The 13431-nt window shown below is 42.1% G+C and overlaps 1 protein-coding gene across 4 annotated transcripts in view; it reads right to left on the bottom strand.

The window, feature by feature from the left end:
- Positions 1–3218: 3218 nt before the first annotated feature.
- Positions 3219–13431, bottom strand: part of UPF2 (UPF2 regulator of nonsense mediated mRNA decay) — a 69598-nt gene continuing 59385 nt past the window's right edge. For all 4 annotated transcript variants that reach the window (XM_087764903.1, XM_087764904.1, XM_087764902.1 and 1 more), the window contains one exon: positions 3219–5657. In XM_087764903.1, coding sequence (XP_087621029.1) covers positions 5648–5657 — 10 coding nt within the window. In that variant the 3' untranslated portion in view covers positions 3219–5647. The remainder of the gene's footprint in view (positions 5658–13431) is intronic.

The following is a 13431-nucleotide window of genomic DNA, read 5'->3' on the forward strand; positions in this document are numbered from 1 at the left end:
AGCTCTTGGGCTGTCAACCACAACTTGTTTCCAGCAGAAAAGGTGACTCTCCTTTATCCCGCGCACAACAGAAACTGTTTTCCTGCAGGTAAATGTCAAAGAACAAATAAAGATCAGCAAAATCTAAATTTCTTCCTCCTTTTTAAGTGTCTCGACCATTTTTCTATTTGCCTGATGGCTTGGATCCAGGTAATGGAGGGAGGGAAGGAAGGAAGGAGTCTTTTTAACAAAACACTGTTTGTTCTTCTAACAACGATCATAAACAGCAAGTGTTTTAATGGCACAATCATACCCTGACAATAATAACTTAAAAGCAAAGTTTATAACTCAAAACAATACAAGTAAATGTTTTGACATTACTCACTTGTTTGATTCCTGCCCAAATAGTTTCCTACTCCCAGTGCGCTCGGTTCTCCTTAGGAGTGGTTGGAAAAAACCTATTTATAGTTGAGTTCTGAGAAGAGACAGTGAAGTGTCGTCTCCGACGAGCGTCTTCAGCGGGCAGAACAGCGTGGGGCCGAGGAAAAACGTCAGTGTGTGAAAAACGAGTTACGAAGCTCAAAAGAAAAAAAAAAAAAAGGGGAAAAAATTTATTTATCAGGGGCAACAGCAGGCTCATGGTATTATTATTATCGTATTTATTTTGAAAATATTCACGCACCTGGCTGGGATATGTGGTGGGAATACTACGGCACCACTTTTTGTGGACAGGAGGAATTGGCAAGTTTGTTTACTCGCTTTTTCATTTATCTGCCTTCCTTTATACCTCCCGACAGGAAAGCGCAATGACCGTTTCGATAATGAGCGCGTAGCCGACAGCGGCTCCGCGGCCGTGCTCGGTCAGCGCGGTGCCTCCCCCGGCGCCGGTGCTGCTGCCGGCCGTGGCCGAGGTCTTCCAGGTCGAATGTGCAGGGACTATCAATTGCTCGCCCTTGGCCGCAGCCGTTCTGAGCCGGTGCTGCTGCTGATCGGTTGGACGGGCAGGGAAAAGCCACGAAGCCCGTCCTGGGTTATTTCCCCGAGTCAGCGCTTTTCGACAGCACCGCATTTCCTTCAGTCAACTGCGCTCCCACATAAAGAAAAGAGAAGGCTGCATCAGCAAACCGCCGGAGCCCAACGCGGTGACTCCTCGCAGCTCTCGCCGTGCCGCCCTGCCAAGCTTCACCGGGAAGGGCAAACGAAAAAAAACCTGACAACTTCAGCAAATCAGGCCGTCTCCGCAATACAGAGGTGGTTTTCTAAGCCTTAACGTATATAAAATTACATTATGTGCGTGTGCTGCCGTGTACGTGCATTGATGTGTTTGCATATATTTTTATCTCCGTAACACAAACCGCAGAACTGACTTATTTCTCTGAAGGCTTGGGAAGTCAATAAAATTAGAACAAGTCTGAAAACTCAGCAATTCGTTAAAAAAATTTATACCATTTTTTAAATTTTACCACATTACAGCATTGCAGGGTAGAAGACGACAGCCGACACCGCCCGCTGGAGTTCCCGGTAGTGCCTGCGAGTGTTGACATTCCCAGGTGAACCCGGCACATTCCGATGTCGGAGCTTCCCAGCCACCTTGACTCCATCCCGGAGCAAGGACTAACACAGCACCTCACCTCAAACAGGCTTTCGAGTGATGCGCCACAAATCACGAAATCACAGAAAGGTTCCGGTTGGAAGGGACCTTAAAGCTCATCATGTCCAGCCCCCCGCCATGGGCAGGGACACCTCCCACCAGACCGGGCTGCTCAAAGCCCCATCCAACCCGGCCTTGAAACACTTCCAGGGATGGGGCATCCACAGCTTCTCCGGGCAACCTGTGCCAGTGCCTCACCACCCTCACAGTGAATTTCTTCCTTATATCTAATCTAAATCTACCCTCTTTCAGTTTACAACCGTTGTCCCTTGTCCTGTCGCTCCAGGCCCTACTAAACAGTGTCCCCATCTTTCTTGTAGGCCCCCTTCAGGTACTGAAAGGCCGCAATGAGGTCTCCCCGCAGCCTTCTCTTCTCCAGGCTGAACAACCCCAGCTCTCAGCCTGTCCTCACAGCAGAGGTGCTCCAGCCCCTGGGGTGCACCTCATCAGCTCCCACGGACCTAGGTACGGTCATGTTCCTCAGCTGGTCACAAATCCGATCTCCTACAATGGGAGGGACTTCATTCCCCCACTCCCTGCCTTGAGTTTTAGGGGCTTGAGAGATGCATGAAGAGAGGTGACCATCCAAAACTGAGGCAAAAAAAAAATTGTTGAGTACAATCATGCAACACATTTTCTGGTTGTCAGCAAGCCAGCTCAACGAGCCTCGCATCAGTGCAGACACAACTTCAAATGCCCCGGACCTGACTTGAGTCCAAATTCTTTCCAGAGAACGATAAGATAACAGAAATCTTTTACGCAATCAAGGACGTGAAACAATTTCTCCTTCACCTACGTACATTTTTCCAGATTTAACTACTTCCATGTGTGTTCGGGAATGCTGCTTTACAAATACTCTTTGCAAGAGCGTCTTTAGAAACGCTGCCGGAGGAACATCCCCTCTCCCATCGGACGATGCCACGGCTCGAATTTGGCACCGTTTCCCCAGCGACCTCTTGCGCCTGCGGGTCACTGTGCTGTAGGAAAAGAGGAGCAGTGATGAGACATAACTTCATTAATTAAAATAAACATCCCGTCATCCGGGTAAAGCAGCAATATTCATCGGTAACAGACAAGCGCCGACCAAAATACAGGTTATTCCCCTGTTCCTGCACCGAAAGCAGGCTGCTCACCTGGCCATTTTAATTAAATATCCTTTGAAGGAAGGCAAACCAGTCTAATGCCAGAAGATGAAGGAAGCCATGCAATCCCTACAGCCGCCAATGGCAGGTGAATGGGTGGCAAACCCTCTCTGCAAGGAGCAGGACGGCACTTAGCCACGCCACCAGAAGATGGAAAAGCAAAGAATAAATAGGATCCGAACATTTTTTTCCCCGCTGCGTATGTCCAGCCCTGATTGTTTCACTCGCTGTGATTTTTGACATGAGATTTTTATTCAGCAGAACTTTGGAAGCGTTTATTTTAAAATTAAACTTCAAAAGGTTTCGCTGCATTGTGTTTTGATTTCAGCCTGAAGTCTGGGAAAGCTCCAGCTGACCCCAAACTATTTTCAGCAAATAATTTTATGAAGATATTTCCATTGATCCAGATTCCATCCAAGACATTTGATTGACCCATACAAAATAGAGGCAATGCGAATTCACATTTTATTTTTACGCAGTTATTCAATCTGGATAAATTAAATGCCTTTGAAACTAAGCAGCGTGTTGAGAAAAGGAAGTTGACTTTCGGTTGAACCACAATTAGATGCTTAATTTGCTATTAGGAATTGGCAGGCATTTTTCATCAGGGAAGCGGAAATTAGATTTGACCAATGGATACGGCCAGATTGCTGTAGAAGAGATTCCTGGAGGAGCTCAGAGCTACAAACGTGATTAATAAACGTACCTATAAATTTTGCATGGAAAAAATGCGTATGAAAAGAACCACCCAAGACTGGAAATGAAGACCTGGTCTTCCTACAACGCCCTCCTCCTTACAGGCACCTGCAACCACAGCCACGGCACGGAAAGCGCCTTCCTGGGCACAGCCAGCCGCACCGGGGACAGCTTTCGGAAGGGTTTTTGGGCGACGGCAGACACTCAGGATACTTGCCTCCTCACGAGATGAGATCTGCCAGAAATCTAGAGAGACGCGTCTTACGTGGGATGTTATAAAAACTTCACTCCCGGCTCTGCAAACTGGCAGTTGCCTACGGCCAGCCTGACCAGCGACGTCCGCGGGGAAACGTGCTCCGCCGATCCCAGCACTTCGCAACCCGTGACTGCTGTCGCGGCGCCTGCAGGAAAGGAGCCGACCTAAAGCTGCGCCTGCAGTTTTCCCACTCTCCGTGTTCGATCCCGCAATTCAAGAACATAGGTATATCGTAAAAACCTTGAATTCTTCTCTCCAAAGCATCCTTGCTGATGTGATTCAGGCCAGTCTCCCACCGCTGCACGAGCCCCGGGTCCGCACACACGAAGTGGGCAACGGGAGGCTGCTGCCGATGAGGTGGTGGTGAAGTCGCTTCGTACGACAGCTTACCTTACATGAAACGATGATCTCTGTTTCACAACTCCTTGCTAAACAGCAAGACGATCTTGCATTTACTAAATGCGCTTCGCGTATGTTTCTTGGGGCAGCAATCCTGCTCTGGTACAATGCCATCGATTTTTACCTTGCTTGTACGAAGCCCTGTCCGAGCTCCAGCCCCATGATAGACCACAAACTCTTCAAAACGTCATTTCAGAAGAGCAAAGTCAACGTAAAGAGACAGACGCCCATTCTAAATTACAACACTTTATTGCAGCATTGGCAAAGGTCAGATTTCTGAAGCTGGTGAAGATCGGGCGGCATTTCTGTATGAAATGTTACAATTTTACAGGTCTCTCTTCCTACATGCAGAAACCAAAAACAGTGGTAAAAAGGATTTTAAAAGAGCTAGAAAAAAGAGTTAGTAGTAACATACAGATGAGCTCCTTAACTCAATTAACTACCTCTACCTGAAAGCAAACAAAAAACTACGCTAATAAATAACAGATTGTCAGAAACAGACCAAGAAACCTCATTTCTACTTAGAAAAAAATAAAAATTCTACTTGTTTCGAGACTTAAATCTTTTAAGCTTTGTTTGTTTGTTTGTTTCAATAGACACAGAGGCTTATCAACCCATGAAGATCAACAAAATATTTGGATCCACTCCTTGACATCCTCCTGTTATGCTGACTGGCACGTTTTGGTTTTCAATGATACGTACAATGGGCTCAACTATATCCCTGTCCTTCGGCTGGTGTCAGGCTGTTCCAAGCAGTACGAGTCAACACCCTGGGTTCATCGACTTCGCGTTCTATTTTAAACCTTAACGGACATTTTACCTCCTTGGCTCTCGAGTTTTTCACCCCTCCCCACCCCCTCTTTCTTGCTCGTCTGGCAGCGAAAGGCTATTGCTTAACCAAAAACTTTCTCGCTGAGGAGTGTTTGATAAGAAGTTATCCTACTTGTCAGGGTTTTCTTTTAGATTTCACCGTTTGCTCTGCATTTTTCTACTGCAGATTTGCAGCCCCCAAGAAATATCCTTCCAACACGAAGTGCTCGATTCGGAGATAACGTAACTTGCGTCAAGTTTAGAACTGCGTTCTCCCACATGCTGAGCTGTCAAAGACCTTTTCCGTTCCAGTGTAATCCATCTGAATTTCAGGTTGATCTTTGTTTTCGCCGAGCTGCTCAGTGGTCAAGTTAACCATCTCATTCATTTACTTCTGCTCTTATAAGAAAATTAACCCTCAACGCGGTTCCCACAACAAAAAGCTTTTTTTTTTGGTTTTTTTTTTCCTTTTTTTTTTTTTTTTTTTTTGGTAGGCCATGACTGGAAGCTTCCACTTGTTCTGTGCGGGGTTGGGGGGGAAGAGGGGAGGCTGTTGTTTCTGCCCCACGGCCCCAGCCTGTCCCAGGTTTCGATTCTGAACGCTCTAGACTGACATGCTGAGATGTGTCCACTGCTCTCGTGTAATCGCTGGAGGACTCCACTATCCACAACATCAGAGATACAGAACCTAATGAAATGACACTTGCTGCTGGATCAACGTCTCCTAAGAAAAGAAAGGAAAAAAAGAAATACTTTAATATGGGATATCCAATACTGTACGTGTTAGCAACCAGTGGAATCAACTGCTAGGGATTTGGGTATTTTTAGCCTCTACGTATTAAAGTTACTTACTTCTATTATCTGCACAAATTTCTCAAAAGACCGTATCGGACAAAAGAACTTCTATCAGAAAAAAAAAAAAGTCCCCTACACAATTTCAGACAAGTCTAAAATTGTTCAGAAACAGGCAGCTGCCTTATCCTCCCAGATGAGATGCTAAACTACTGAAGCGCACAGCTGATTTGTGAGTTTGTTGAAATACAAGTGATTTTAAAGAGTTTTCATTTTTTATGCAGTTTCTTAATGTTTAGAAGTACTGCAGAAACGTTAGAGAGGGCTTTCTAGAGTCAGATAATTGTTCAGAACGTTTTTAGAGAGTCGACAGTTGTATTAAAAACCTTCGATCATCCCTTGATCATGAAAAACATGTCCCTACCCAGAAAAAGTCACATTTAATTCTCCTAATAATGTAAATAAGCACTGAAAAATTACACCAATTTGCAGGCACGTGATTCAACAAGACCAGAGTAAGCTAGCAGTAACGCTAACCTAGCATCCCCATCTTCAGCACAGCTGTCAGTTACTGTATCTGGGCTGGCTTTCAGTTGATTTTTAGACTGCAAATTAAAATTCAGTCATACAAAGCAAAGTAAAAATTAGATATTTACAGTTACAAGAAAGCTCCAGGGCTACACACCCAAGTCTTTTACCATGTAAACGAAACAGTTCATGTTTCTTTACATTAGTGCATAAACCTCACACATGTGTTGAACAGTAATTTAATCTAAACCTAGTTTTTATGGAAAATCTTGCAAGAAAAACATTACAAGTACGTTAAACTGGACATAGTAACTTCTGCATTTCTTGTAACAGACAGAGCTTTCACAGTAGTTCTGTATTCTTATGTATTGCTTTGGTTTGTTACCCGGTATTTGTGTATTTTATTTAAACACAGTGTATATTTTTGTCAGGCAGTACCGAGCTGATGCATCACCAGAACTTACTGCAGTATTGCTTCTATTACCACCTGGTTTTAACCATCTTTTAGTGTTAGGTAATACAATATTCCAGTTTTGTTGTACACTCGATATCAGGAACATTGGCTATGTGGTTGCAAAAGAAAGGAGCTTTAATTTTAATATATTTAGTAGAATGAGATTTTACTTGCAGAATGAAGTTTCTTCTCAGTCGTAACAAACATCACTGAATTGCAGAATTGTGCTTTTACCTCTCCATCTCCCTTTAAAAAAAATAATTCTGCTGTTGATGGGGAGGGAAGGAGAAAGGCCAGGACGAGCTGCGTGTGTCTAACTTCATAAAAATGACTCTCACAGCAGCGGCTGCCACGGCACGTTGGCGGCAGGTAAGGCAGCGTAAGCAGCGTTTCAGTGGCTTAGGGCAAGGTGCTGCTGGTAAAAAAATCCTAGCAGCAGTTTTTCTAAAACATGTATTTCACATGACATTTCTCCCCAAATTAATAAACTTGATCCAAACCTGTATTTGTCAAGGGCAACCTTTGTACGTAGCTGTAATTAAAGACATCTTGAACTGTATGTCTAAAATGAATCCATTTTTCACGACCTCCTCCCCCACCTCCCTTCCCTGCTACCCACACAGTTATTAATTTGTATTAAAATCTTACAGTCATCTTTTCCACACCACTGCGTAAGTATTAATACTGCCTAAATACTCCGTGTGATACAGAAACACACGGATACACTTTTACCTCATCACGGCTGGAGCAGAAAACCAGAACTTGTGAAAAGGCACAGAAGCGTGACACCATAGTACAGGCTGGGAAATAATCACAAATCCATTGCACGTGTGACATTGGCAGAATTTAAGTCAGCAAGACACCGTTACGGCTGGAGTTGAAACGTGCCCAGGAGAACATATGTAACTTAAGAAATGAAGTCCTTTTTGCACATTGTTGGCATCCCACCATCACAAAAAATTATTATTTCCTAACAGGTGAGATCTTTGAGATGAAGTTGCAGACTTCTCCCTAATCCCTTCGTGTCCTCCATTGACCCACAATGCACTAGGCATTTCTGGAGTACTGTATTTCTTCACAAATTTCAAGCACCTTCCTTCTCCTCCAGACACCTCCTCTGAAACCTCACTTGCTGCTTGGCTTTTCATCACTAATCTCAGCTTTGGTGCTCTCTGTTCTCTCCCCCCTAATCACATTAACCAAAACGAGGAACATGAAATAGAAACACAATGAACACCTGCAATGTATTTTTCTGTTTTAAACATAACACTTTTTCATGAACAGCTCTTTTCTTTTTGTGCCTTATTCTGCTGGAGACGTTTTCTTGCTTCCAGATGTATGAGCTTTAGGGGGGAGAACAGTTCTTAAAGAGGAAAATGGCCTCTGAAGTTCCGACTCCCACTCTGAACTGTTGCCTGCATGGACAGCAGAGAGAGCTTAGAGAGACCCATCTTTGCTTTCTGCTCTCCTCCCACAAAACTGGCCTTTGAGAATAAACAGCATGTACGCATTCCTGCGTACTGGCAGGAGAAGAAAGATACTGGAGAGTACTAACTTCAGTCCTGGGAAACTTAAATTCAAGTGCCTGTCGTGCCACAGTCAGCTGCTTTCCTGCCTCACGAACCTATGGAACTGGACAAACCACCTCTTGTCTTCCACAGGGGAGCGTGTACGTCTGTTCACGTATCGGACCGTGCGGTGACTGGATTCCACAGTAACGAACGCAGTAACAGAGATGACAGACACACTGTACCTTAACGTGACGAAATTCTCAGCAGCAGAACTGGAAATCACATTCTGTAGAACATTAACCTAGCCATTCTGTATTGAAAAAAATGTAGCACTGGATTTTAAACAGCTGTTATCATTTTAGCTGTGCAAGAACGTATTCTCTGGAACAATCACACTTCAGAGCGTGTGTTTCTGGACTAATAAAATACTAAGGTGCCCTGGTTGTTTCCTAACAAATCTGAATTACCAACTTTTACACTGTAAACACCACAGATTCACCACAAAAACTAGACTCGCCTAAGTAAGAGAATCTGAAGTTGTGCGGGTTATTTTATATTCTCATTGTTGAAGAAAAATAAAATACTCTGACAAAATCAAATCAAAGTCACAGTACGCAAAGTGGGCTATTATCAGGAAGGTGTTTTGAGGATTGGTAAGTAGCTTCCAGAGGCCCACAAAGCTGCAGGGGTTTTTGTTTGGTTTATTATTATTATTTATTTGTATTGAAACAACTTTTTAAAACAAAGAGTCTTTATAAATGAGCATGCTAATAAATAAAATCGTACCTTCCTTTCCCTCTAAACTATAATTGTGATTGGGTCTCTCTTCACCTTTAGATACGGATTAGACTCACACCTACATTTGTAGAGCCCAACAAGCACCGTGTTGCCAAGACAAAAACCTCAGGACCTCGCTTTGCTGCTTCTTTTCTGTTCAACTCCAATGCAGTCCACCAAAAAAAGCTGCAGGATTTGCAAACCCCTCCTTCAGTTTCCTACCCTGGGCTTTCCTCCCATAAGAGAGATGAAAAGGGAGGCTGGAATTTCTGTGCGGAGTCTGAACGGCTTTCATGGAAAGCTACACTAGCACGTGTATGCGTTAGGGAAAAGGATGTCGTACAGGATCAAGTACAGGAACTGAGAAAAGGTCACGATTGAAATACTGGTGAAAAAGGTGGCAAAGAATAAGGTGAACCGAGCTAGCACGCAATTAAATAGAGCACTGAATTTTTTAGTATTTATGATATCTAGAATGTGAAGATGGGAGCCATTTCATCATAAAAATCTCTGAAGCAAGAGCAAAACATTACTGCTGAAGTGATGACTTTTTTTTGTTTTAAAAAAAAGAATACAAGAGATCATTGAAAAAGACAACTGGAGATTTCAAAAGCAGCGTGATGTACCGAGGGGTAGATTCAGTTCCAGACAGTGCCACACCAACACCCAAGAGATTCTCTAGTTTGAGACAATGACAGTCTATGGCAATCAGCTAGACTGAGCCTAACAGAGAAACTGGATTTAGGCTGCCCAAGACTTCTGGTATATGGCAGTAAGAAGTGAATTCAAAGCTTCAAAATATAATATTGGTCAACACATCAACTACATCACGGGTGAGGTATGAAGTGTGTTTGTCCAGTAGCTGAAACAGTAAATCATGTTGAATTCACATTTTTCCTTATTATCTATACTCTGATTTTTCAGCATTAATGAAATACTCTTTATTATGAGACTATTTATCTAATAAAGTGCTAGCATCCTGTTATTACCTTTATGCTTCATTTTTCTTTTTTAAATGGGTTAGAGTGAAATAAGAGTCAGATGCAAACAGGAGACCTGAAATGACCAACTAACTTGAATATGATTTCGGTTGTCGGCTTACGTCTGCATCCCAATGGGCCTTTTGCCACAGACGGGTCCTCTTTCTTTACTATACTTCCAAAACAGCAGCGAGTTTTGAGGTTACAGATTTTAGTAAGTAGAGGTTTAACGAGTTAAAAAACCTCCTTGGTAAGGCTCACTTCTCTACAGTCAAATTTCTTACTGCAACTCTTCTTTCTTTCTTGGTAATCAATGTTTTGAAACAGATTTCATAAAATGTGGTTATTCACATTTCACTTTATAAGCAAGCCATTTAATGGAACTCAATCCTCTTCAAAAATGTGTTTCCCCGTTGTTTAAAGTGAGAGGCTGTTCTCCAGAACTGTAAAAGAGTATTTTCATGATAATCCCATCACCGAAAAAACATTACTTTTGTAAATTTTGTGTTTCCTGACGGTATCATTCAACAGCTTGATCGCCAAAGTCCTCTTTTAATATACAAATGCTACAGAACTGGAGGAAAGAGTGAAAATTGTTGCCTTCCCAGTTCTGTGGAAGCAAATTAAGGAACCCTACTTTTAATGGAGTCACAGTAAGTCACCTTTAAGGCAAGTCAGCCTTAAATGTTCAAGTCCCAAAAAGAACCTCCTCCGTGCAGGATTAGCAGCAGGTCTTAAAACCTGAGGCTATACAAGCAGGCAATTACAAATAAACAGGAATAAACTCCAATTTTTTGATCCAGCATTTTGCACACAAGAAGAAATCTGAAAAAGGACATTAGTAGATAACAAATACAGTAAACACTGCAAAAAAGACTTCTCTCCTTTTTTAACAAAATGCATGCTGTACAGCCACAGCCACTCATCCGCTCTTCCATTTACTGTGGGTTTATCACAGGGAAAGGAGGCGACACATTGATGGATGTTTTGGGGTTTTTTTTGTTTTGCTTTGGTTTAGCACCCTGCTAGACCAAAACAGAATCACAGAAAAATTCAGGTTCCAAGGGCCTTCTGGAGATCATCTAGTCCAGATCCTGCTGTGACAGCAGGGATAATTGCGGAGCTAGATCCAGTTGTTCAAGGCCAAAAACATAAGAGAGAAGCCAGTGCTGTCTTCATTAATCTTTCAATCATCCATTATGATAGGTAGATTTGGATTTAACTTTCTAAAACATGTTTGAAACAGGTGCTTAGGACATGTTTAGCAACACAGAAATAAAGGTAAAAACACCAAATCCATTTCTCTACTCTTAACACTACCTGAAATGCGAGCAAGTCCTTGTCCCGACCTTAGCTATCAGAACCTGTCAGACTGTACGCTATAGTGGAATCAACCAGGAGATTTACTTGCTCAGATTATCCCTACCCTCAGGAAATTTAAAATAAAAAGTTGTATACCTTAAAGAAAGTAACATCCATTATTATTTCCAATAAATTTGAGTTACTATTGAGAGAAAATAACGTCTTGGTCTTCTTCACACACGAAGAAGAAACAATGCAACACAGCTCACTCATCATGTAAGTGATAACATCTGTAATTATACAAATTGGTTCTATCATGTAGGCAAGTGAAAACTTCTCCAAACAGATCCTGCAATTAATAGCTCAGTTCCTATTTGCTCTCAGGAAGATACTCTAGTGTCCTCAGAGTCCATGGGGTAACTTCGTAACTAAAACAGGAGGGTAGTCTGGGCAAAGACTGCAGTTCACCCTGCAAAGCCAGAAGACAATCTTCAATGTATGCTATAAACCAGAAGCTCTAAAAATGCAGGTGACAGCCAATCTATACCAGTGCCACTGGATCCACAGTCTCCAATAAATAAATCTCTGCTTAAATCTCTTTCAGCTGGGGTTAAGAAAAGTAACATTCCCTTACAACAGGCAAAGATGGCTCAACTGATGCATGACTGCAAGCCTGAGCATTGCACTACATAACCAATAAAAATATGCCTGTTAAAACAAACTTCCTGGTCCCTGCTCTAAGGAGCTTACAGATTAAAAGGAACAAAGAGTAAATTACAAAACACAAAACAACATCAGAATTGCAAGCACATGGCACAGCTATTTGAACAAGCAAACGCTACTTGAAGTGTTCGCTGCACAATGTCTGACCTAGTTCACAGTGAAGTCCTACATTATATTTTCCCTAAAACATTTGAAAATTAAAAGCTTTCAAAAGAACAGCATTTAAAAAGATCTGCAAATATCACATCTACTGGCCTGGCTGCTGTATTTAAAGAATAATGGCAGCGTGCACCTCGTACAGGTTGCAAGGCTTTTGGGAAAGATGACCTAAATAGTTATTTATAGTTATTTATGAAACACCTGCAAGTATTATGGCAATTCAGTGTAACTGAACAGTATGTATTTCTATGACAGGATTAGGCCACAGCGATATGGAAAAGCTAAATGGACAGCACTCCTCATTTTATTGAGTTACATCTGGTTAATGTTTTAAAAAAATATTTATTTTTAAATTGCAGTCTGTTTTCAAAAAGAGGCGGGTTTTTTGTACAAGCAGTATCTGTACAGGGTTTCAGTGGAGTGAGTGATCATCAGGAAGTTATAAAATTAGTGTAAAAATGTACCAGAAAGTTGGCAATGTTACTGTAGCATAGGATTAGTACATTACATTAACTTATTCGTAGTTTACAAAGACAGACCCATTAGTAGGTAAACTCTCCCTTCCCAGTTGCTGCTCCTATCTACACGCCTCCAAAATTAACTTGCAAAGAAAAGAGAAACATGAAAGCAGTCTGCGTTTTACCTGAAACTCTGCCTATTCAAATTTGTCCTGCAGGGTTAATTTAATGGTTTATTTGCAAGCTTACTCCAAGTGAGAAAAGACACACTGAGATATATTAAAGCTGTAGAATGACTATTAGGCAATCTGGAATGACTCTTTTAATGTTAATTCTGGTTTTGGTATGCTCTTGCACACCATAAGTCAAACGTTCTCCTCCCCCTTCCCCGCCTTTCCTACATTTACTTTCATTCAGGGCTTCAGCTACAGAGATATAGCTCTCAAATCCACCAAATTGAAAAAGCACAATGAGAATTTTTCGAGATACTCAAAAATACCCCCTCCCCCCACTGAGAAAGCAGACTTGCATCTTTCCCCCTGTAAAAAGAGGCTCAGGTTTACCAGCCATTTCACAACCAAAAAATAATCCTCTGGCTTCCAAACCTCTGTCAAGGACGAATTTACAGACACTGTGTTAGACGCACAAAACACTACTCAGTATCAAAACACTGCTCAGTATTTTAACAGAATGCTTTAGAATGGAAACTACTAACAAATGCACTTGCACTACACAGATCATTACCTGTTTCAATTATGAAGGTAATTACTTGCCTAGAACCAGAAATACCACATTTAAAGGAAGATTGTCCTAC

Source organism: Nipponia nippon, unplaced genomic scaffold, assembly GCF_047370975.1.
Source record: "Nipponia nippon isolate SJK-2023a ecotype South Korea unplaced genomic scaffold, ASM4737097v1 scaffold_3, whole genome shotgun sequence".
In the NCBI taxonomy this organism is placed as follows: Eukaryota; Metazoa; Chordata; class Aves; order Pelecaniformes; family Threskiornithidae; genus Nipponia; species Nipponia nippon.